Source organism: Thalassophryne amazonica, chromosome 19 (genome assembly GCF_902500255.1).
Source record: "Thalassophryne amazonica chromosome 19, fThaAma1.1, whole genome shotgun sequence".
Lineage (NCBI taxonomy): Eukaryota > Metazoa > Chordata > Actinopteri > Batrachoidiformes > Batrachoididae > Thalassophryne > Thalassophryne amazonica.
This window is the reverse complement of record NC_047121.1, coordinates 43,201,958-43,228,421: the sequence shown is the minus strand read 5'-3', so window position 1 is coordinate 43,228,421 and position 26,464 is coordinate 43,201,958. Positions and strand designations below refer to the sequence as shown.

General features: G+C 45.2%; 1 protein-coding gene across 1 annotated transcript in view; it reads right to left on the bottom strand.

Annotated features, from left to right (window-relative positions):
* Positions 1–26,464, bottom strand: part of myo10l1 (myosin X, like 1) — a 178,515-nt gene that overhangs the window by 31,677 nt on the left and 120,374 nt on the right. Inside the window, exons 5-23 of the mRNA XM_034195095.1 lie at positions 25,511–25,669; positions 19,835–20,022; positions 18,705–18,839; positions 18,468–18,592; positions 9,822–9,928; positions 9,522–9,651; positions 9,339–9,457; positions 9,108–9,263; positions 8,864–8,964; positions 8,547–8,613; positions 5,306–5,336; positions 3,617–3,708; positions 3,433–3,501; positions 3,269–3,351; positions 1,577–1,679; positions 1,330–1,410; positions 1,137–1,261; positions 926–1,043; positions 720–826 (exon numbers count right to left, since the gene is read on the bottom strand). Coding sequence (XP_034050986.1) covers positions 720–826; positions 926–1,043; positions 1,137–1,261; positions 1,330–1,410; positions 1,577–1,679; positions 3,269–3,351; positions 3,433–3,501; positions 3,617–3,708; positions 5,306–5,336; positions 8,547–8,613; positions 8,864–8,964; positions 9,108–9,263; positions 9,339–9,457; positions 9,522–9,651; positions 9,822–9,928; positions 18,468–18,592; positions 18,705–18,839; positions 19,835–20,022; positions 25,511–25,669 — 2,096 coding nt within the window. The remainder of the gene's footprint in view (positions 1–719; positions 827–925; positions 1,044–1,136; positions 1,262–1,329; positions 1,411–1,576; positions 1,680–3,268; positions 3,352–3,432; positions 3,502–3,616; positions 3,709–5,305; positions 5,337–8,546; positions 8,614–8,863; positions 8,965–9,107; positions 9,264–9,338; positions 9,458–9,521; positions 9,652–9,821; positions 9,929–18,467; positions 18,593–18,704; positions 18,840–19,834; positions 20,023–25,510; positions 25,670–26,464) is intronic.

The window sequence follows — 26,464 nt, the reverse complement described above, 5'->3', positions numbered from 1 at the left end:
CACGCGGAGGCATTTTCACCAAAAGCCAGATAACTTTTTTGAATGGTTTCCAGGTGCCAGTCTCTAACAGCTTCTGAAAAAATTCTGATGGAAAAAAAGTCCTTTTCATTCCGCCATTTCCAGACAATGAAAATCCGACGAGGGGGCGGGACCACTCCTTCCACAAGGCATGCTCACAGGCGAATGACGTCACTGACAGGCGTGGAAAAACTCACGCATGCGCACGAGGGTTCCAGCATGTCTGACGTAAAAACATATGAATGAAATCCATATAGTTTTTAAAAAAAATAAAAAGGACCGTTACTTTATGGACACACCACGTATATCAGAGTGAAAAAGTTTGACTTTTGACTCCTATAACTTTGACCCTGATGATTGACCTTTGGCAAATCTGATCCTCACCTTGGCAATTCCAGAACACATCTCTGTATGGACACACCACGTACATCAAAAGTTTAATTTTAGTAATAGTAATTTAAGGTGGAGAAATTTGATTTTCAAACCAATTTGGATCAAAAGTGGCACACAACTGGGTGGATTCCAGAAGCACCCTGGCAAGGTCAGCCAGAGGTCAATCAATTGGGTTAAGAACAAGGTCATTAACATCAACTGTCTGGTTGCGGCAGCTATTACTGTCTTCATGTCCATAGGTCCTATTATCTAGTATGCAAAGTACAAGGTAGACTGCATACGTTCAGCTTCTTCTCAAAGGGTCTTACTTGGCAGAGAAAGTAAGTAGGTGAGCTCGGATGATCAATGCAGCTTGACGTCTAACTTCATCTCTGTCTTTCTCTAAACGCTGCTCCAGTGACTCTTTCATAAACACCTACAGGGCAAATGTGAAGAGATAATGTGAACAGTGCAATAGTAACAAAGACTGGACCATCTTCTCCAGAGACACATTCAAAAACTGTTTAAATGTCACCTTTGTTTTGCCCAACTGCCACTCTTTCTTGGTCTTGTCATATTTGATTAGAAGGTCAGTGGTCTTCTTTTTATCATCTCCTGCCAGGGGAGCTTTGTCCTTCAGAATAATCTTATACCTGCAAGAACAGAGATGTCAAAAACCAATAAGCAACATCAAAAAATTTAAAAAGTCTCAGATTCTTTCACAAAATTGCAAAAAGAAAATCTACCGAGAGAAGAAGTCTTTGAATGTTCTGCGGACAGGGAATCCAGCACGACGGATCTTGACCGTCTCCAACATCCCAGAATACCTGAGCTGATTCAGGACGACCTCTGGGTCGAAAATATTTGGATTCTGTCGATGAAACATGAAGATTTGTGTTAATGTGAATTTAAGAGCTGATACATCTGCGACAGACTGACCTTTTCCATGTTGGGCTTAATGCAGCGGATGAAGAAGGGATTGGATACACTCAGGGTGGCCATGAGAGCGTGAAGGGAGTCCTGACAAAAAAGGAAAGACATAAAGAGGAATTGCATTTCCTCCTTTGTGGCACTGGTTCTATTTTCAGGACAGACTATTTCACACATCAATCCTTCTTCTAGATCTCTTGAGCAGATGATGGTGATCAAACAGTGCACGTTTATGTCAGAAATATGAATTTCTCACCCTGAACTGTGAGCTGACGGTGGGTTTGCGTCTGGCTGTGCCCATCCTCTCTTCGTTATTCCTGCTGCCAACCTTCTCAAACAAATCGTAGATGAAATCCAGTCTGGGAGGTCACAAATGCAAAAGGATTACTTAAATATGTGACTCACGATATATGTAGAAGTAATGAGTGAATTGGCGATTAATATAAGTAAGAGCAAAACTAGAAGGGCGCTTGCAGAGTACATATCAGAGCCCAAACAATCCTGGAATTTTGCATTAAGAATAACAAAATGATCACATATTTTTAGCCTTATTTCTTAAATAGCAGCAACTTCATGAGCATCATCCCTGACTGATGGTTTATTTAACACCAGTAGCACCTTATCTTTAGCTGGACCTGCATAAAAGTTTACCTGCAGGTTGTACTTCATGGGGTCGCTGACAGCTTCACTAAGACCAGGATATTAGTTTTTACAAAATGAGGGAAAAGCCTCATCTTGCTATATAAAAGATTATCCAGGATCCATGTCTGGATTGTGAGCAACAGAAGCTTTCTTAAAAAGATACGAAATTTCCTTCGCTGTTCCACTCCACCATGAAGTTGTGATTGGTGATGCAAAGGTTGCACTCCAATCACATCCATTAGTGTAGGATCATTTGTAATTCCATGTATTTTTTGCTAAAAACAAAAATTAATCTGATTTTCAAAGATATGTTTAAAAAAAAGTGACTTTTTTCTTCACATTATAAGTGTCTGAAATCCAAGATGGAGTCCAAAATGGCCTCCATTTAGCAATAAAGCAATATCTTTGCTAATACACAAGATATAAGTACAAACAATGTATCTAAATATAGCTTTTCTGACAAAAGGAAACCAATGGAATCATCAAATTTTGCCTAGTTATTTACATGCATAATTTCAAGATGGCGCTCAAATGTTGCTTAAACATTTGATCATTTTGTTTGTTTGCTGCTCAGCTGACAAAGCAAAGTAAAAAATCCACAGTTTTTGACTTCTTGTTAGATGAAGACTCTGCCATGTTGGGTAATATACGGACTCTAAGCGATATTACAGTGAGTACTTGTTTCCTGCAAAATACAAAGAAAACGTATCTTTGTATACATATATACAGCAAATGTTTAAACCTTAACCTAATGCGGAAAAACTGTGTCCTACGACTGCATTCAAACATCGATTTTGGGCCCATCATGTTTAATTCATGATGGCACTCTGTCTGAAATTTCACAAAATAAAAACATTTGTAGTCACAGGGAAGTTGTTAATCATGTGGGAATCTCTAGATACAGTTTTACAAGGAACAGATGCTGAAAAAAATACTGGAACCAGATTAGAAATAGGATTAGAATGCCCTGAAATCCTATTTTTATTATGTTTAAATCATATTCTAACAGAATCAGGTGAGTTTTTGCTTTTACACACACACAAAAAATTTTTGTGACAAATGAGCCTACACTACATGGAAGCAACTCCTTCTAGGTTGTAATGGGTGTCTTGGTGGCTTCTCTCACTTGTTTTCTTCTTGCATGGTCACTCAGTTTTTGGAAACATTCTACTCCAGGCACATTTCTCATAGAGGACCATACTGCTTGCATTTCTTAGTAATAGATGTAAAGGAAGTGACTTTTCTAAAGAAAATTAACTGTTTCATCCAAGTTATCAGTTCAGCTGTTTAGAAGACAACATCCTACCTGCTCTCTTTCAGCATATTGAGGATGTCATCTCTAAAAGTGTCTCTGTTTTTTTCCAGAATTCCTCGAACGTCATATAGGACCTGTGAAAGACGTGTCCATGATAAGTTTCTACCACGCCCACAGTCTCACGTACTGTCCACAGCAGGTTCAGACAAACTCACCTCCCCAGCATAATGTTTGATCCCAAACTGATGGTCAGCAAGTCTGAGCTTGACATAGTACAGGTTTGTCTGTAACAAAGGGGAAACGCAATGTCAGTAATGAAATATCACATGTAGTTTAATGGCGGTGGGACAGTTCAGTGCTCTGTGAATAATACCTGCAGCGTGTGTTAAAGTCACCCACCGAGTGTCTGCTGTGGAGCTTCTCCAGCAGAGTATAGTCTGTTCCTTTGGGGAAACGGCTTTCTTCATTGACTAGAGCCACAAGCCCAGTTTCTACAGGAGAAAATCATATTATTGTGAAATCACAAATCCCATATTATTATATCCAGAAAGAGTATGACAGCAAACATTCAATGCGACGCTCAACGGACCTGCAAGCAGAGTATCTTTGATTTAGAAAACTGCATTGGTGTAACACAGCAACAGCAAATTCTGGGTGAACAGTTCATCTTCTTGGCCAGCTGCCCAGAAGATGTTAAATTAAGACAATATTTTACATTTGCTGTACTATATTACACTAACTACTTAGGTTTGGATTTACTGTATAATACAGACAGGTGTCAAAAATAGAATAACCAACAGAACGTGTCTGAGATTCTGAGGGACACGGATTTATGATTTACAACATCTTAATATCCATCATAGCCTGGGATAGATCACTCCTGTCATTGTATCTGATCACAGGATTCTGAGGGAATGTTTGTGAAGTAGGACTCTATTGCCAGCAAACCAGTTAACATGTAATTGGTTGAAGATGATGTTACAGTGAACTGGTAATTCTGGTTGATTGATTTGTGCTTTGATCATTATGTCAGATCCTGCTTGGAGTAGCTACAGTGGTCCAGGCTTGGTGGTTAGCAATGAAGAGTAGAGGCAAAACGGAGCCACCAGGACTATGACAATCCTCTACTGCATTGTAGACAGGACCAGAGGAGCTACAGTGACTATGGGTGCATGTCAGGAGGTTGTGCCAAGAGATAGTGCATCTGGGAGATCCATCCATCAACCAATCAGAGATTCTTCCTGTGGGTTGGGGTGGGGGTGGGGGGGGCATCATGTGAATGAAACCTGGGGAACGTAATCTTTAATGACTGATCTGGAATCAAGTCCACACACTCACTCACAAACTCTAATCCATTCTACTGGGACTTTGATCTTCACTTCTTGGATGTTTTTGCACCATTGCTGATTGTGGTAACTGGACTTTATATGCATATGGTTGCTTAGCTGCAGCATGTGTTTCTGCATGTTTGACAATTCGGTTTTGTGGTTTTGTTTTATTTAATTGTTTTCTTGCTTTGGCTAAAGCAATTGGCCACCCCACCGAGTCTGGTCCTCTTGATGTTTCTTCCTGTCATTGAAAAAGCCAGAACGTGTTTTTCCTCAACACTGTTGCCTGTTGCTTGTTCAGGGTGTGGTGGGGTGTGTGTTGTGTAGTGTCTTGAGCAGCTTATATTGACAGTTGGTGCTGTTTAAAGAAAGTGAATTGAATAAGTGTAAAAACTTGGAATAACTTTGCAATGACTTCCAACAACCCTTCAATAGGTCAAATGGATCCAAACCAGAGCAAGATAGGACATTAATTGTCCCCACCAATTGATAGAGTGTAGTAGATGTGCAACATCTGCGCAACTCTGAAATGGGTGGGGGTTATTCCACCCCCTCGCATTGGTTTTTATAATCATCTCTGTGACAGGTGTTGTGGGCTGCCCTCGTCTGGGAGAAGAAGACAGATTGTCTCAACCCCTGGCTGGGTGGCTCCTACACAAAAGCACAGGTATTCAATTAATGAGGTGCTATTTATCATCACTGGAGACAAGTGTTATGGAGATATGTCAGCACTTTCAGACAGCAACAAAGACACCCCAACCTGGATCCCAGCCAAACAGAACAACCAGCTCCTACTGGAGGAATGAGGAATTGTTCTGAGAACACAAATTACGTGAATGAAAGAGGATTATGATCTGGGCAGGAAAGGGCAGCTGAACTTGGGCGGGGTGGCAGGGGGGTGTGCTGACCGTAAGTAAATGAGTAAATAATAATGATAATAACAAGAATAACTCAGATTATGTAGTATCTTTCAAGGAACCCAATGTCACTTTACACAGGATAAAACAGCCAGAAACCAAAAAATATTAACAAATGAGTGAAAATGAGAGTAAACAAAGTGTGAGACAAACAAATATAATATGACTGAGGGAGAAAAAGAAGAAAGTTGGACAGTGTGGGATTAATTGACAATGTTGATAAAACGTAGCATGCCTAACTTTAACCATGTGTGTGACTCCTGTCTGGCCACGAGATTGAACCTGTTACAACGTCAAGTCAAGTGGGTTTTTATTGTCATTTCAACCCTACACACAGTATACAGTGAGATGAAACAACGTTTCACTATGGATCAAGAGGTGTTACATTTAAAATATATAAAAATATACTTAAAACAGGTTACATTTAGTGCATACACTATATACAGTGCAGTCACTACTTAAAGCAGAGCATTTTACACAGACAAGGGACAAACAACAAAAGACAGGGCATAAGTAGACTTTTTAAACAAGAAGAAAAAGTAAGTATATGAACAGGATCAAATATATACATACACCCCCACTAATACTTGGTTAAACATCCCTTAGCAACCTCCACCTTGAGCAGATGCTTTTGGTAGACATCAACAAGTTTCTGGCATAATTCTGGCTGGATATTTGACCACTCTTCTTGGCAGAATTGGTAGAGTTCATTTAAATTGGTTGGTTTCCTGGCATGAACTGGTTTTTGATCATAAATTTTCAATAGGGCTGAGATCGGGGCTTTGGGAAGGCCACTCCAGATTCCTGCATTATCCAATCCAGAACCAATTTTGATGTGTGTTTGGGATATCATTGTCCTGTTGGAATACCCAATTGTGGCCAAGTTTCAACCACCTATCTGTTGATTTGGTGTAATGTTGTAGAATTTGGAGGTAGTCCTCCTCTTCGTTATTCCAACAACTTTGTCCAATGCACTACTACAACTGGCAGGAAAAGAAACACAGAGCATGATGGTACCACCACCATCCTTGACAGATGGTACAGTGTTCTTAGGTTTGAAAGCCTCACCTTTAGTCCTCCAAACATACTGCTTGTCATTGTGGCCAAATAGCTCAATCTTTGTCTTGCTGACCATAGAACTTTGTCTGTATGGGCAGCTGCAAATTTCAGCCAACCTTGAAGGTGTGGATTTTGGAGCAGGGTCTTCTTCCTTGATTAGCACCCTCTCAGTCTACTGCAAGGTAAAACTTGCTTCACTGTGGATGGTGACGCTAGCATTCCAGCAGTTTCCAGTTCATGGTAGGGCCAAGCCTGGGTGGTTCTTAGGTTGTTCCACAACATCCTAACCAGTTTCCTCTCATCTGAGAGTGACAGTTTGGGTTTTCTTCCAGACGTTTGCAAAGTGGTAACAAATCCAACAAACCTGTACTTATGGACAGTTGGTTGAACTGATGATCTTGGAATATGCAGTTGTTTAGAAACGGCTCCAAGAAACCTTCCCAACGTGTGTAAATAAAGACATCTTCTTAGTCCTGCCTGAGCTCTTTGGACATTCCCATTGTTCTGAGTATTGGTCAGTCCAATTAGTGCTATCAAACACATACTTCTTATGCTGGCAAAGAGAAACTACCAGTTGTACTCAGTCACTATTACAAATGAGGAGTTAATAGACTTTGACCTTGTTACGTTAAAAGACATTGTAGAATCTTCAGTACCATTTATTAAAAGATTTAAATGAATATATGTATATTTGAGCTTGTATGTATAATTCTGGTGTTGTGTGAATGTAAGAAGATTCAAAATAAATTCAAGGACATCATTAACAGCCCAAAATTACAGGACATTCATGTCAATGATGAGTGTATGTAAACTCTAATATAGGCCATGAAGCTCATTGGTGCCCATGCTTATTTGTAGATTCTGCAGTGGATGAAAGTTGATGACTCTGCCTTGACATGATGCCATTCCATCTCAGGTTACTTCCCCAGGTCTGGCCTAAACCAGTGCCCCTTTACAGCTGGGTGGACTGAGACAATGCAGATGAAGTGTCTTGCCCAAGGACACAGACAGGTAGCATGACCAGAAATTGAACCCAGGTCTACATATTACCAGCCCAACTCTTTATCCCATTAGAGTACCTAGTTTTTAAGACAAGTGTATTTTCGGAACTGGCGTTACAACATCTCAAAGATCCTTAGAGCACCTTCTAATTATGTATAGGAACCTGCTACATTTCTCCACTCACTTATTCAGAATCTTCCTTTGCATTGAAACCTTGTGTGTTGTGTGGGCCGCTGAAGAGGAGGTACTGCTGGCCCACCACCACCAGATGGCGCCCTGCTTGGAGTGCGGGCTTCAAGCACGAGAGGGCGTCGGAACTACTGGGAGTGACAGCTGTCACACATCATCAACACCAGCTGTCACTCATCAACCACATCCTCCATAAAAGCCGGACTGCAACTCCACCTCCCCGCCGAGAAATCAGCTACCACTCAGGTAACCTTCTCTGCTGTGATTACTCTGAGACTGAATATTGTTCTGTGTGCAGCCGTTTTTCCTGTGGTGACAGTCTGAAGCTGGATTGGCGGATAGTGTGAGCGCGACGTCTTCGCCTCTCACTCCTTCCAGGGAAGTGACTGACAGGAGCTCCACGGGTGATTCTGTGTCTGGAGGTGGAGGTTTTCCCTCCTGGAGGAATTAAGTACTGTAAGATTGCTGGGTGTGTATTCACACACCCACCATTAACTGTTTGTTTCTGCCAGCAGTACCGGGTCTGACTGCTGAAGACAGTGGCCACCTGGGGCGCAGGACTTGGCGGCTCCGGTGTACTTCAGATCCGTTGGCGGTGGAAACTGTGTGGGATCCGGCTCTTCTCTTGCCAGACGTCTTCTATCTTCGAGCCTGCCCACACATCACCTTGTGTATGACTGACCATCCTCATCCTCTGTTATTGTCTGTAATTCGTTGTGCGATTCACAACATTAAATTGTTACTTTTTGGCTTATCCATTGTCCGTTCATTAACGCCCCTTGTTGTGGGTCCGTGTCACTACACTTTCACAACACTTGTGTGCCCAGTTCTTACCTTTTCTATGAGATCAAGACACTCTGCATTGTCCATCCAGTCTATGGCGTCCCACTGAACACCTTCCCTGCAGAAAGTAGAAACCCAAGCATTTATGGATAGAAAATAGGGAGATTTTTCTGACTGCATGATTTAGGCATTTAGGATTAGGGACACGGGTTATATCAGGATGCTGAGGATGGAGCCACCAGGCGGGTGGAGAAGAGGAAGGTCAAAGAAAAGGATTATGGATATGATGAGGGAGGACATGCAGATAGTTGGTGTGTCTGAAGAAGAAGATGCAGAGGACGATGAAGGAGGATGATCTGCTGTGGCACCTGTTGTACTCGAGCTGCTCCAGAGAAAAGATATGCTTGTTGAAGTACTCCTGCAGTTTCTCATTCGCATAATTGATATTAAACTGTTCAAACCGATTCACCTGAAGGCACGAAAAAAAAAGATAAGTGTACAAATCTGTATCTCATCTGTATGCATGTACATGCAGAAGAACAGTTGGAGGTCTGACTGATGGGAAACTCCACAGTCCACAACCAAGTATGTGAAATTTACAAAACAGCTCACAGTTCGGACCTCAAAGTTCTCAAAACCAAAGATGTCAAGGATTCCAATGGATTTGAAATTTTCCTGCCGTTTGATCTTCTGATTGATCTTGAGGATAATCCAGGAGAAACACTGGGAATACAATGCCATGGCAACAGAATCACGGGAATCCACGGCCTGCAGCAGTAAGGACGAGCTGTCAGAATGAGAATGTGTGAGAAGCAAACATCGATGGGGAGTGTGTGTTCTTGCCTGCTCAATGGTGAGCGGAGAACAGATCTCCTCTCCTCTGAGGATAATGGAGCGCTGAGTCAGGACTTCAGACAGCTGGAAGGCATCCAGCCCTAACAGCTCGCTGGCATCAGTGACCACTGCAGAGACGCAGAGGTTACACATTTATCTCACTTCGTAATTTCTCGGACAAACTTTACAAACCTTGATTGGTGGTGATCTGGGCTCCTCCTGCAGTCATAAACTCGATATTGCCCAACTGTAAGACTCCTGACAGCAGCTTAAACATGTCTCTGATCTCCTCCTCAGTAAACTCTAACACCTTCAGCGCCTCCTACATTAAGGAACACAGATAAATAGATTAGGTGATAGTTATTGTATTCGGGTTACTCAGATTCAATATTAGAATAAGCTGGTGCTCGAGGTCATTACAGCCTCCAAAGTTCTATGGTAGACATTAACATCCCTGAAAAATACTAGATCTTCAACAAATAAGTCTCTAACCATAACGCTGTTAAACAGTTCTTTGTCATTCAGGCTCTTGTCCTTCATACATCCCGATTGGCTGAGGTAGTGGAATGATTCAGGAGAGTCCTCCAGGTAGTACTGGCCTGAGACAGGAGGGGGTAAAAAAAAAAAAAAAAAAATCAGAGAAGCAGTAGAGAAGATATTTGTCGTACAAGTAGCACCGTTCTGTGCAAAAGTCTTAGGCAGCTTAATATTTTGGTATAAATGTAGTTTTTTAAAATGTTTTTCATTGTTAGAATGTTAGCAAACAACCATATTTTAAGCTTTCAAATGTTAGTTTTTAATCTAAGGTTCAATAATTTTGTGTATTACTTTAAGGAAATTAAGACTTTCAGATTAATACAAAGATGATTATTTGGATGATTTGTAGCCTAGTTTCACAAAAAACAAAACAATAACAACAAAAAAGTATAATAATGAGTGAGTAAAGAATTTTGCAACATTATGTTCTTGTAAAGGGCAGCACAGTGGTTTAGTGGTTAGCACTGTTGCCTCATAGCGAGAAGGTCGTGGGTTCACTTCCCGTGGCCTTTCTGTATGGAGTTTGCATGTTCTTCCCGTGTTTGCGTGGGTTTCCTCAAGGGTGCTCCGGTTTCCTCCCACATCCAAAAACATGCTGGTTAGGTGGATTGGAATCTTTAAATTGTCCGTAGGTGTGTGTGTGTGGGTGTGTCTGTGTTTGTCTGTTTGTGGCCCTGCGACAGACTGGCGTCCTGTCTTGGGTGTACCCCGCCTCGCGCTCTATGGCTGCTGGGATAGGCTCCAACCCCCGCGACCCTTAATTGGACTAAGCGGTAGAAGATGAATGAATGAATGAATGAATGAATGAATGTTCTTGTAAAAGCATGGGACAGCTCAGCGTTAAAGGGTATCGCTTATTATGCCCCTTAGATTGGGAGTCTGTCCATAGCAGGTTACTTCTCCCGCCATGGGTGGTACCCATTTACAGCAGGGTGGACCAGGATGATGCCAATGAAATATCTTGTACAAGAACAGGTAGTGTGACTGGATTGAACCCAAGTCTAACCATAATGGAAGCCCAACTCTTTAGGCTAATCTGGTAAATGGTATGTATATATACCACTTTTTTGTTTAGTTTTTTGTTTGTTTTTAGCATTTTTTTTCTTTGTATTATTATTTGGACTGTGGGAGGAAATGCAGACACAACAAGTACCAGGCAGAAAGCGACCCCAGGGTCTTCTTGCTGTGAGGCAACAGTGCTAACTACTAAGCTATAGGGCCACCATTTATTTATTTATTGCAGAATCTACACTTTGAGACCATATTAAATTATCCCTAAGATTTTAACTGTACTATAAAATGTTGTGTGGGTTGCTGAAGAGGAGGTACTGCTGGCCTACCACCACCAGAGGGCGCCCTGCTTGAAGTGCGGGCTTCAAGCAGGAGAGGGCGTCGGAGCAACAGAGAGTGACAGCTGTCACTCATCATCAGCACCAGCTGTCACTCATCATCCACATCACCATAAAAGCCCGACTGCAACTCCACCTCCCCGCCGAGAAATCAGCTACCACTCAGGTAACCTTCTCTGCTGTAACTTATCAAGACTAAATATTGTTCTGTGTGCAGCCCTTCATCCTGTGGATACAGTCTGTAGCTGGATTGGCGGATAGTGGGAGTTGCGACGTCTTCGCCTCTCACTCCTTCCAGGGAAGTGACTGACAGGAGCTGCACGGGTGATTCTGTTTCTGGAGGTGGAGGTTCTCCCTCCCGGAGGAACTGAGCAAGAAAAGATTACTGGGTGTGTATTCACACACCCACCATTAACTGTTTCTGTTTCTGCCAGCAGTACCAGGTCCGACAGCTGGAGACAGTGGCCACCTGGGACTCGGGACTTGGCGGCTCCGGTGTTCTGCAGATCCGTTGGCGGTGGAAGCCGTGTGGGATCCGGCTCTTCTCTGGACAGACGTCTTCTATCCTCGAGCCTGCCCACACGTCACCTTGTGTATGATTGACTGTACTCCTCAACTGTTATTGTCTGTATTCCGTTGTGCAATTCACAACAACAAATTGTTACTTTTTGGCTTATCCATTGTCCGTTCATTAACGCCCCCTGTTGTGGGTCCGTGTCACTACACTTTCCCCAACAGGATTTCTCGGCCAATGTCATGGATCCCGAGGGGCGTCAACCATCACTTGAACAGCCAATGGAAGAGCAAGGTGCACAGGGGCCAGCAGGAGGCGTGTTAGGTGAGCTGCAGCACATCTTAACCGCTTTCACTGCTCGGTTGGACTTGGTAACCGAGCAGAATGTTATTCTCAATCGGAGGATGGAGGCTTTCACCGCCAGGGTGGAAGCGCACGCTCAGGGCGCTGCTGCAGCGCCTCCTCCTGCTGGTCATGTGCCCAATACAGACGTTCCACTGGTCGTTCAACGACCCCCCCCCTCCGTCCCCTGAAGCTTACATAAGCCCTCCGGAGCCGTACAGAGGCTGTGTCGAGACGTGCACGGACTTCTTAATGCAGTGTTGACTCGTCTTTGCACAGCGTCCCGTCATGTACGCGTCAGACGCCAGCCGGGTGGCTTATGTCATCAATTTGCTTCGAGGAGAGGCACGCGCCTGGGCTACAGCGGTCTGGGAGCAGAATTCACGGCTCCTAACAACATATACTGGGTTTGTGAGGGAGTTCAAACAGGTTTTTGATCACCCCAACAGAGGCGAAACCGCTTCGAGCGTGCTACTGTCAATGAGACAGGGGCGCCGGAGTGGAGCGGAGTATGCAGTCAACTTCCGCATCGCGGCAGCGAGGTCCGGCTGGAATACTGTTGCACTCCGCACCTCCTTCATAAACGGACTGTCTCCGGTCCCGAAGGAGCATCTGCTGGCTAAGGAGGAACCGCGGGAATTTGACGGGCTTGTCGACCTGGTTATACGATTAGATAACCAATTAGAGGAACACCGTTGGGAGCAGGGCGGGGGGCGTGGCCGGGCACGAGCCGTCCCTCTTCCTTCCGGGTCCGAAAGGGTGCCGCCGTCCCCACGCTCCACAACCAGAGAGCTCCGTGTGGCAACAGCTCCCCCTGCTGATGAAGCTATGGACACGAGCAGGGCCAAAGTGAAATCAAATGACAGACAACGGAGTCTGGCCTGCGGGGAGTGTTTTTTCTGTGGCTCGAGCGAGCATATACAGAGGAACTGCCCCAAGCGGTCAAACTACAACGCCCGTCCTTAGACGCTGGGCTAAGGGTGGGCCATAACACGCATGCGGGGAAACCCCATAGATCCGCACGAATCCCAGTCACGATCCTAAGTGAGGATCTAACCCTTTACGCCCCAGCACTAGTAGACACGGGGTCGGAAGGGAATCTGCTGGACAGCAGATGGGCAAAGGAAGTAGGGCTCCCTCTGGTGGCTCTACCTTCACCTCTGAAGGTACGGGCACTAGATGGCACCCTTCTTCCACTAATCACACACCAGACACAGCCAGTGACATTGGTTGTGTCTGGGAATCACAGGGAGGAGATTGTGTTTTATGTAACACCTTCTACCTCCCGAGTGATTTTAGGGTTTCCTTGGATGGTGAAGCACAATCCCCGGATTGATTGGCCGCCTGGGGTTGTGACGCAGTGGAGCGAAACCTGCCACCGGGAATGTTTAGGATCCTCGGTTCCTCCCAGTGTGACAGCTAATGAGGAGGTCAAAGTTCCCCCCAATCTGACGGCGGTGCCTGAGGAGTACCACGATCTTGCTGACGTCTTCAGCAAAGATCTGGCACTCACTCTTCCCCCGCACCGACCGTACGATTGTGCTATCAATTTGATCCCGTGCGTCGAGTACCCGTCCAGCAGGCTGTACAATCTCTCTCGCCCGGAGCGCAAATCAATGGAGACCTACATCTGGGACTCTTTAGCTGCCGGGTTGATCCGGAACTCCACCTCCCCGATGGGTGCGGGTTTCTCTTTTGTGGGTAAGAAGGACAGCGGACTCCGTCCATGCATCGATTACAGAGGGCTGAACGAAATAACGGTTCACAACTGATACCCGTTACCTCTGTTGGATGCGGTGTTCACGCCCCTGCATGGAGCCCAAATATTCACAAAAGTTGATCTTAGGAATGCGTACCACCTGGTTCGGATCCGGAAGGGAGACGAGTGGAAGACGGCATTTAACACCCCGTTAGGTCACTTTGAGTACCTGGTCATGCCGTTCGGCCTCACCAATGCGCCCGCGACGTTCCAAGCTTTGGTTAATGACGTTTTGCGGGACTTCCTGCATTGGTTTGTCTTCGTATATCTAGACGATATACTCATCTTTTCTCCGGACCCTGAGACTCATGTCCAGCATGTACGTCAGGTCCTGCAGTGGTTGTGGGAGAACTGTTGGGAAAGTGTAGTGACACGGACCCACAACAGGGGGCGCAAATGAACGGTCAATAGATGAGCCAAAAAGTAACAATTTAATGTTGTGAATGTGCACAACGAACATACAGACAATCACAGAATATCATAACAGTCAATACACAGAGGTGACGTGTGGGCAGGCTCGAGGACAGAAGATGTCTGTCCTGAGCAGAGCCGGAACCACACGATTTCCGCCGCCCCAGAACCTGGTGAATACTGGAGCCGCCAAGTCCCGAATTCCCAGGTGATCACCGTCCCCGACTGTCGGATCTGGTACTGCTGGCGAAGAACAAAGACAGTCAAGTGTGGGTGTGTGTACACCCAGTAACAACAACGGTGGGAATGCCACCTCCACCTCTCACTCAATACTTGCAGCGCGTCCTCAGAGGAAAAAGAGTGCCGTATTGCACAGCCTCCACAAAAGGACTGGAACTCCTGCAAACACTCACAATAAACAGATTCTCAATATTTCCACAAAGGCTGAGGATATTACCTCCTATGAAGTATGATATCTCGGCAACGAGGTGGAGATGACGTCTGGTCTTTATGGAGTGAGATGATGTTGAGTAGATGGGTGACAGCTGTCAAGAGGTAATGAGCGACAGCTGTCACCCCCGGCTGTGTCCATGGTGGCAGCGCCCTCTCGTGCCTGAAGCCCGCACTTCAGGCAGGGCGCCCTCTGGTGGTGGGCCAGCAGTACCTCCTCTTCTGGCGGCCCACACAACAAGAACCGGCTGTTTGTGAAGGGCGAGAAGTGTGAGTTCCACCGCACGTCTTTGTCCTTCCTGGGGTTCATAATCTCCTCCAACTCCGTCGCCCCTGATCCGGCTAAGGTTGCGGCGGTGAGAGATTGGCCCCAATCAACAAGCCGTAGGAAACTGCAACAGATCCTCGGTTTTGCGAATTTCTACAGGAGGTTCATTAAGGGCTACAGTCAGGTAGTTAGCCCCCTGACAGCCCTGACCTCCACTAAAGTTCTCTTCACCTGGTCAGATTGGTGTGAAGCCGCGTTTAGGGAGTTGAAACGCCGGTTCTCGACTGCACCGGTCCTGGTACAGCCTGATCCAAATCGCCAGTTCATAGTTGAAGTGGATGCCTCTGACTCAGGGATAGGAGCCGTGCTGTCCCAGAGCAGGGAGTCCGATAAGGTTCTCCATCCTTGTGCCTACTTTTCCCGCAGGTTGACCCCGGCTGAAAAGAACTATGACGTCGGCAATCGGGAACTTCTGGCGGTGAAAGAGGCTCTTGAGGAGTGGAGACACCTGTTGGAGGGAGCGACGGTACCATTCACGGTTTTCACAGACCATCGGAACCTGGAGTACATCCGGACCGCCAAGCGTCTGAACCCCAGGCAAGCCCGCTGATCACTGTTCTTCGGGCGCTTTGACTTCCAGATCACATACCGCCCTGGGACCAAGAACCAACGATCTGATGCCCTGTCCCGGGTGCACGAAGAGGAAGCCAAGGCCGAGTTGTCGGACCCTACGGAAACCATCATCCCCGAGTCCACTGTCGTGGCCACCCTCACCTGGGACGTGGAGAAGACCGTCCGGGAGGCCCTGGCATGAGACCCGGACCCGGGGACCGGCCCAAGGAACAGATTGTACGTCCCACCAGAGGCCAGAGCTGCGGTTTTGGCCTTTACCGATGCCTCATCGCCCCTGGTCCCACATCAGCCTGGACTTCATCACGGGCCTCCCGCCATCCCAGGGCATGACTACCATCCTCACGATAGTGGGCCGGTTCTCCAAGGCGGCCCACTTCGTGGCCCTCCCGAAGCTCCCGACGGCCCAGGAGACTGCAGACCTCCTGGTCCACCACGTCGTGCGTCTGCATGGGATACCATCGGACATCGTGTCGGATCGTGGTCCTCAGTTCTCCTCCCAAGTCTGGAGGAGTTTCTGCAGGGAACTGGGGGCCACCGTGAGTCTCTCGTCCGGGTACCACCCTCAGACGAACGGACAGGCAGAGCGGGCTAATCAGGCCTTGGAGCAGGCCCTCCGCTGCGTGACCTCCATGCACCCGACGGCCTGGAGCAACCATCTGGCCTGGATCGAGTACGCCCACAATAGCCAAGTTTCGTCTGCCACCGGCCTCTCCCCGTTTGAGGTGTGTTTAGGGTACCAGCCCCCATTGTTCCCGCTCGTGGAGGGAGAGGTCGGGGTGCCCTCGGTCCAGGCCCACCTCAGAAGGTGCCGTCGGGTGTGGCATACCGCCTGCTCTGCCCTGCTAAAGGCCCGGACGAGGGCCAAGACCCATGCAGACCGCCGGCGTTCCCGGCCCCTGCATACCAGCCTGGGCAGGAGGTGTGGCTGTCATCCAAGCACATCCCTCTTCAGGTGGAATCACAGAAACTCAAGGACAGGTTTATTGGACCATTTCCCATCATGAAAGTCCTCAGTCCGGCCGCAGTGAAGCTGAAGCTGCCAGCTTCACTGCGGATTCATCCTGTTTTCCATGTGTCACGCCTTAAGCCTCACCACACTTCACCACTCTGCACCCCTGGACCTACGCCGCCTCCTGCCCGGATCATCAACGGGGAGCCGGCATGGACCGTGCGTCGGCTCCTGGACGTCCGTCGGAAGGGTCGGGGGTTCCAGTACCTGGTGGACTGGGAGGGGTATGGACCTGAAGAACGCTCCTGGGTGAAGAGGAGCTTCATCCTGGACCCGGCCCTCCTGGCCGATTTCTACACCCGACACCCTGACAAGCGTGGTCGGGCGCCAGGAGGCGCCCGTTGAGGGGGGGGTCCTGTTGTGTGGGCCGCTGAAGAGGAGGTACTGCTGGCCTACCACCACCAGAGGGCACCCTGCTTGAAGTGCGGGCTTCAAGCACGAGAGGGCGTCGGAGCAACAGAGAGTGACAGCTGTCACTCATCATCAGCACCAGCTGTCACTCATCATCCACATCACCATAAAAGCCCGACTGCAACTCCACCTCCCCGCCGAGAAATCAGCTACCACTCAGGTAACCTTCTCTGCTGTAACTTATCAAGACTAAATATTGTTCTGTGTGCAGCCGTTCATCCTGTGGATACAGTCTGTAGCTGGATTGGCGGATAGTGGGAGTTGCGACGTCTTCGCCTCTCACTCCTTCCAGGGAAGTGACTGACAGGAGCTGCACAGGTGATTCTGTTTCTGGAGTTGGAGGTTCTCCCTCCCGGAGGAACTGAGCAAGAAAAGATTACTGGGTGTGTATTCACACACCCACCATTAACTGTTTCTGTTTCTGCCAGCAGTACCAGGTCCGACAGCTGGAGACAGTGGCCACCTGGGACTCAGGACCTGGCGGCTCCGGTGTTCTTCAGATCCGTTGGTGGTGGAAGCCGTGTGGGATCCGGCTCTTCTCTGGACAGACGTCTTCTATCCTCGAGCCTGCCCACACGTCACCTTGTGTATGATTGACTGTACTCCTCAACTGTTATTGTCTGTATTCCGTTGTGCAATTCACAACATTAAATTGTTACTTTTTGGCTTATCCATTGTCTGTTCATTAACGCCCCCTGTTGTGCGTCCGTGTCACTACACTTTCCCCAACATAAAATATACACTTGTGTATGGAAATGTAATGCGCACACACTCACATACTCCATTTTAGGATCCATTAATAAATTTATTTATTTATTTATTATTTTTTATCTCTAATTTGTCCTGCGAATAATATTTTAAAATATGAAAACATCATTTTGAATTGATCCCATAAAGGCAAACATGTACACATTTAATAAAATGAAATAAAATAATGGTAACTAAAAAGATAACGGTGGAATGAGTTACTTTTATGCTCCTTTGTAGTTCCTGCCAGCAGAGCATAGAAGATGTGGTAGTTGCGTTCTCCTGGGTTTTGTCGCACGACACGATTCTATCAAAAAAGCAATGCAGAAAGGTTCATTTTTACCTTTCTTCACTATGTTTTTTGCAGTGCAGACAAATTGTTTCAAACATGATATGTGAGCGACTGCAGCTTCAGGAGCGAGTTACCTTTTCAAGTAGATCTGAAAGTTGGAGAGTGAAGGAAACGACAACCGAAACACGGTTGTTTAATCAGTCATCTATTCAAATGTACTTCTTTCATACACATTACATCTGTTTTGCAATGTTTTGTGGGCTTTTATGTATTTTTTAAGCCTGTTTACCATGATGCAAAAGTTAAGGTAGCGAATATAAAAATAATATTCCTGTTGCATATTCACATAAGAAAACAAAAATCAAATAGAACTATACTGCAACATGTGATGCAGTGTTGTGCAGAAATAAGGATACAGTCAATCACACAGCCTCCCTGGATGTTTCCGCTCTCAGAGAAGTGAAGCTGGATGAATTTCCCAAAGCGACTGGAGTTGTTGTTGTACACAGTCTTTGCATTTCCAAACGCCTCCATGATCGGACTGTTAAAACAGCAGTTAGTACATTTTTAACTAAATTCACCTGCTAGTTCGTACTTCACAACTGCAGGATTTGCTCAGCAGCACTTGGGCAGAATGAGGATTATACGTGTACCTGCTCTGTACAATGGCCTGCTCCACTCGAGTGCTTCTCTCTGACGGAGGAGTTCCGACTGAGTTCTGGCTCATCAGGGAGAGGAACTGCAGTAACAGTTTTGTGCTCTCGGTCTTCCCCGCCCCGGACTCACCGCTGCAGCACAAACACAGCCCCGTTTTATTTAAACTCTGTGACCTTCTTGGACATTCAGTCATATCTAACAGTCTAGATGTTTTAGTAGGTGTAATAGCTTTGGAGTTATTCCACTAGTTCTCTGTCTTCTGCAGTCAGGATCAGTGAGAAACAAACAGAAAAGCACAATGAGATGCCAGAGCTGACAATCAATAACAATATGTTCAGAATTTACCAACACTCATAGATTTCTTCAATCTTAATCACGACTGTCAATAAGCTCTGTATCTGTTACTGCAGCAACAGAAAAGCTTACATTCAAATGCCAGATATTATTTACGTTATTTCATTCATTCTGTGGTCTGTGTGTACATGGAAATATAATTGCATTGTTCATTTTTAATATTACTTAATTTGTATAATATATAAATTGCTGTCTTGTTTGTAATTATTACATGATAATTAGTAATGTAATTAATTAAATCATTTATTATAAAAATAAACAATTATACTCAACTTTTACATCTATATGTAGTTAATAAAATTATTTAAATATTTTAATTATTTGAGTATTTAAATAATTAAATACTCTAAATATCATAAATAGATTTAGAATTAATATTTTATAATCTCATTATCAATCATTTTAATGGGATTTGACACTGATTTGTTTATTATTTTGAATGCCTAGGTTTCTTTTATACATTATTGTTGTATTCCAGTATGCAGAAAGTGCTGTTGATATCAATAGGCAGCGGTGGTGGCCAAGCGGATAAGTGCGATTGTTTCCAGTCCAAACCCCACCCCTGCCCACTCTTTGTGTACTATGGGGTTGTGTCAGGAAGGGCATCTGGAGTAAAACCTGTGCCAAATCAACATGCAGACCCCCCTCGGATCTACTGTAGTGACCCCGGGTGAAAAACAGGGGAGCAGCCGAAGGGTCTTACTGTTGTTGACAGAGATAGATAGAGCTGACTGTGACAGGAATGTAGTGTGACTGATAAGTAAAAACTCACCTGATGAGGACACACTGGCTGTCGTGGCGTTTCCAGATACATCGGTAGCACTCATTGGCCACAGCAAAAATGTGTGGAGGGAGTTCACCTAAATGGTGTTTAGAGTACAGGTCCACTCTCCCAAGATCATAGAGACCTGGGATCTGCTTGTAGGGGTTCACAGCTGCCAGAATGCTGCCAATGTTAGTCTGAAAGTTAACACATTTTTAACTTTAGTGCAAACTATTCCAGCACGTTAGAGCGATGATGCTGCGAAGAACAGATCATTCAGCCTTTATTAAGGAGGACAGCTGCTTTTCTGTTTCAAACTATCTGTGAATGCTGTGACAGTCACCTTGCTTTAAATCTTTCTGCTCATGAAACAAAAACACCCGAGGTCAGCATCTCTTCCACTGTGTTATATTACCCTCTCTGTGCAGTCTGTGCCCTACATCTACATCAAACAGCACAAAAGGACACGGCTAGATGCACATACACGGTGAAACAGAGAGATCTGTGTGTGTGTACACTGTTGAATTAGCAGTTTTCAAAGGGGTGAAAAATGCATTAACACACCATATATACAGACTTTTAACAAAAAATAACAACAAAAACCCCCTTTTGCAGGTAAAGGCAAACTAATGTTAAATGTGAGTATCGATTTCAAGCAACGCTCAAGTCTGCAAATTGACTTTCACTGAGTGCTAAAACAGATGTTGACTTTCTAGATGGCACTAAATCAATCCTAAAATGTATGTTAAACATCTAATAGACTTAAACAAGCATTACATTGAAACATGCATCAATCCTTTTAACTCTCCATTTTCTGTATCCACTTATCCTGTTGGGTGGTTGGAGCCAATCACCAAGATGGGATTGCCAGACTGTGAGAGGAGGAGTCACCCTGGAGAGTGGGCCAGCAACAATACAACAGTACAACCGTACACGTGATGGTTTGGTTCACAGAATTGCATGGTACGACTGCGCAGTATGATAGACACTTCCTTATTTGTTTTTGGAAGTGACTGACATTTTGTCTCATTTCCACAGACTATGTATCACTCTATTTTCATGCTCTGTGCAGGAGGCGTGGCTAGATCCTCAGTGTAAGAGGCATGGACACACCCCTCAGACTGCTGTCTGTGTGTCTCAGGCAAAAAGAGGAAACATTCCAATCAGAAACTTTGGGACCATAAATGGAAATGGTTAATTTAGCTTTATCTTCCGAAACATGAACCTGAAAGTGAAAGTGTACTAATACACATTTGTGTTGAATTGCTGTCCCTGGATAACATCAGTGTTCATTCGAGCTTAGGGCCCTGTCCCACTGGCGTTTAGGAGGATTTGCAAATGGATTGCGCACAAAATTGACTCATATTCACTTAACATCCGCAATATGCGTGAAACGTGCTTGTATGAGTCGGCCGACACCCACACACGTCCGCAATTATCTGCAGAGGCACGTTTTTCCGTTACCAGGATTTTTGAGCTGCACAGAATTTTGGCTGCGGATGACATCCGCCTTACATACTCCACACATACTCAATACATACACAATCTATGCGTTGTATATTCGCCGTCATCTGCTGATATCCGCAACTGACAGGGATTTGCGGCTTGGCAGCGGACTGGGACAGTGTGTAAAACAGATATTTTGCGTGCCCATCATGTCCACATCAAGAACTAAAATCAGTTGTAATGACTGCATACAGATTGGCCACGAATACATCGTTTTTATTATGTCTGCTTTGCATCTGATTTGCGGCAGATGCAAATCAGATGCGCTGTGTTCACAGCTGGACGCCGTTCTTTGTTCTACCGGCTGCAACGCGCTCTGCGCTGGATGCTGCCTATATAAAATAATTATTTTGTGGAGGATTAATCATTTTATTCTGCAAATTGGCTGTTGAATATGGCTCTAATTACCTCCTGAATCAGAGCTGCAGCTGGAGCCGCGCGCGTGTGCACAGCTCCAGCTGCAGAAAGCATTTTGAGCTGTCTAAAAAGGTAATTATTTGACTTGTTTACATTGTCAAGGCTTGATAAAACAGTTGCGTGTTTTTTTCCTTCTTGTGTGCAGCTGTTACAGTATTTATTCCTATGTTTATAACAGATTTAATACTGCCGTGATAATCTCAATGCGTCGCATCCGTTTCCTCATTACATGCATTATACAACCGTGATTGTTCATCATATATTCGCTATACATTGTTAATATATGTTGGGAAAGGGTCGTAACACGAACCCGCAACAGGGGGCGCAAAAGAACGGACAATGGATAAGACAAAGAGTAACAATTTAATGTTGTGAATCGCACAACTAAATACAGATACAGATAGTGCCAATTGTACACAAGGTGACGTGCGGGCAGGTTCGAAGATAGGAGACCTCTGGCGATCTGAGAGACGGGACCCACACAGCTTCCACCACCAACGGCCTGAAGAACACCGGAGCCGCCAAGTCCTGAGTCCCCAGGTGGTCACCGTCTTCTGTTGCAGACCCTGGTACTGCTGGCAGAGGATGACAAAACAGTTAAGGTGAGTGTGTATCCACACACCCAGTAATCCTTGGAACTAGTTCCTTCGGGAGGGAGAACCTCCACCTCCAATAAAGAACAAACGTGCAAGCTCCTGTCAGTCGCTTCCTTAGGAGGAGTGAGAGGCGAGGACGTTGCTGACTCTCACTGTATACCACTCCAGCAGGGACTGAGATGCAGGAACACGGCTGCAAAGCAGAATAATAATGATAATAATATCGTTAGATACAGCAGAGAAGATTACCTTCGACGGTAGTAGATTTCTCGGCGAGGAGGTGGAGTAATGATCCGGCTTTTATAGAGATGACGGTGATTGTTGACAGCTGGTGTAAATGAGTGACAGCTGTCACTCTGTCTCGGCGCCCTCACATTCTTGAAGCCCGCACTCCAAGCAGGGCGCCGACTGGTGGTGGTGGGCCAGCAGTACCTCCTCTTCAGCGGCCCACACAACAATATATCCATAATTCATACTGGGACATTTGTCATTTTTAGCCATTTTTGTTGCGGACAACAATGAATGCCCGTAATTTGTGTACTCAATTCATGCGCAATTAATCCTCTCCCCATTGGGACAAGGCCCTTAGACAGAAAACACCACCAACTTATCAATCAACGTTTTATACGAATTAGTGTAAAATTTCACAGATGAGATAGCCGCCGAATATCAACACTGCAAACAATGATTTCAAATCTATACAAAGTGAGGTTTTATGAGATGGTGTCATTTGCACAAAAATAAAACAAACTTAAACTTGACAAAATATTGAAAGGAGTCTAGCTGCAGATGTGCGACATAAACAAAAAGAAAACTCTTAACGCACTGCGCAGAAATTTCATTCCATCGCGAATAACAAGAGGTCTAATCAATTCCTAAAACATTTCATGAAAAAGTTTACATTTCCACTGTCTCACAGTGCTCAAGTGTCTGACAGCAACTCTGTGCTGCTCAGACGGAACTCATACTGAACCCTGTGACCTCTAAACACCAACACAAACCGTGACACCCCTAATGTGTATATATATATATATATATATATATATACACACACGAGGTCTATTAGGAAAGTATCCGACCTTATTATTTTTTTCAAAAACCATATGGATTTGAATCACGTGTGATTGCGTCAGACAAGCTTGAACTCTCGTGCATATGCGTGAGTTTTTCCACACCTGTCGGTTGCGTCATTCACCTGTGAGCAGGCTTTGAGTGAGGAGTGGTCCAGCCCCCTCGGCGGATTTTCATTGTCAGGAAATGGCGGGATGATTTGGGCTTTTTTTCCATCAGAATTTTTTCAGAAACTGTTAGAGACTGGCAGCTGGAAACCATTAGAAAAATGTATCTGGCTTTCGGTGAAAATGTTACGGGCTTGGTAGAGAATAAGGAGTGTTACTGTCGTTTTAAGGACGGCCCCCAGAGGCTGTGGGGCACGCCGCGCTCCGAAGCCGCCATCGACAGGCTGAACGACCATTTCATTTCTAAACGGATGGCTGTCTGGATCCGTGACCATCGTGTGCCATTTCTCTGGTTATCACAAGAGCTGGACATCAACCATTTTCCGGCAGATTTCACTTTTAACAAGAGATTTTGTCATGGAAAGCCGAGCGGAGGCTTCGCGCGTCACGATGGATTCGCTACTGGAGCAAGACAAATCCACCTCCGTTTTGGTCTCACAGGACGGCTTTGAGATGGCGTTCAGACAGCTGTCGGTGGTTTTTCCATCGAGTGATTATCCGAGAAATTGTGGATGTGCGTGGACATGCCAGAACATGTCCTGTGAGGCTTCATCACGGCGTTGCTTTGCGCCATGCGGCACCGCCGCGACGCACGGAATTCCTCTGCATGTCTGTCTCAATGTGCCAAAAAAGTGCTGATGTCCACGTCTTTTCACAATTCCTGTGCTAGTCAGACAACGTCCCGGATAAAACATAGCGTCCAGTTTGGAAATGAACGGCACATTCCACTGTTACAGGAGTTTTTGTCATGGAAAGAGGAGCGGAGGCTTTGCGCGCCGCGGCGGTGCCGCATGGCGCAAAGCAACGCCGTGATGAAGCCTCACAGGGCATGTTCTGGCATGTCCAGGCACATCCACAATTTCTCGGATAATCACTCGATGGAAAAACCACCGACAGCTGTCTGAACGCCATCTCAAAGCCGTCCTGTGAGAACAAAACAGAGGTGGTTTTGACTCGCTCCAGTAGCGAATCCATCGTGACGCGCAAAGCCTCCGCTCGGCTTTCCATGACAAAATCTCTTGTTAAAAGTGAAATCTGCCGGAAAATGGTTGATGTCCAGCTCTTGTGATAACTAGAGAAATGGCACACGATGGTCACGGATCCAGACAGCCATCCGTTTAGAAATGAAATGGTCGTTCAGCCTGTCGATGGCGGCTTCGGAGCGCGGCGCGCCCCGCAGCCACTGGGGGCTGTCCTTAAAGTGACAGTAACACTCCTTATTCTCTACCAAGCCCGTAACATTTTCACTGAAAGCCAGATAAATTTTTCTAATGGTTTCCAGCTGCCAGTCTCTACCAGTTTCTGAAAAAATTCTGATGGAAAAAAAAGCCCAAATCATTCCGCCATTTCCTGACAATGAAAATCCACCGAGGGGGCTGGACCACTCCTCACTCAAAGCCTGCTCATAGGCGAATGACGCAACCGACAGGCGTGGAAAAACTCACGCATGCGCACGAGGGTTCAAGCTTGTCTGACGCAATCACACGTGATTCAAATCCATATGGTTTTTGAAAAAAAATAATAAGGTCAGATACTTTTCTAATAGACCTCATGTATATATATATGTGTGTATATATATATATATATATATATATATATATATATATATATATATATACATATACACACACACACACATATACATATATACATCCATACATTACAAGTAGTAACATTTTGAATGAACACTTCCCCCCATCACTGTCTCTATAATGTTCTTGCCTTTTCTCTGTTGTTTCACTCACAGTCCATCGGTCTGATGAGATCATTAGTGTTTCCCACTAAAAGCATGGCCAGATTACAGGATGAGCAGAGGGTCCACAAGGCATGAACACTATATACACACATGCGTAGCACACATGGGCACACATACATTACTTACAGTCCCACACAAACATGCACATGACTGAATGAAACCATATGCTTACATAGATGTTGTCTTTTTGGTAGCGCTGGTGCAGGTTGTGCATGATGGCAGCCTCGTGCAGTTCTGCCAGTGTTGACATGTCCTCCACCCCATCGATGCTGGTCTGATGCATAGCATACACCCGCTCCCTGGTAACCTCGGACTGCTGCAAGTACAACACCTGGGAACCAGGAACACATATACATCACATATTCACACTGGGCACTGTCATATAGTCATCAAGGTGGTTTTACTTAAAGGTATAGTGCCACTGGGTTTTTTAAGATTTATGCAATAAAAATAATTTTCTTTGACACTACTATAATTTTAGTTCTTAGCATTTAGATAAGGGATTCATAATATGATATTGCCGATACGATCAAAAGTCATGCTGTCTGGAAACCATTTAGAATTTCAACCCCTGAGGGGGAGAAATTCAAGGGATCAGGTGCTATGACCAACATTTGGTAGATATGAACATGATTTACAAGATGTCTTATGGATGTTAATGTCAGATGGGTCACAGGTAATCTCAATCATCAAACATGCACTTCCTCCTGTAGTTAGTCTGCATGATGGTGATGACGGAAAAGATGATAATCACTATGGAATTTCCCCTCAGATAAATATGTCCTTTTCATTAAAACAAGCTGTAATTTTGCAACATGTTACAAAAATAAACCTACATTATAATGCCTGGATTTTGGTAAAAACTACATTTTCTGAGTTTTGTGAAATTTGAAAGGCCCTATAGCTTTAAAATCCATTTCAATCGCTGCCTTAAAAATGTGAGTAACGCAACTTCAAAATAAGTTTTGTTTCAATCCAAAAGGTATGAGACTGAGATGGACTCTCTTCACCCAAAGCAATCAAAGGGAATAATCTGATTATTGACCATCAGATGACAATGTAAAACCTCTTAAATTTTTCCAAAGTTAGTTTTAAGCAGAAATGAGGCTGTTTTAAGCAGAAAATG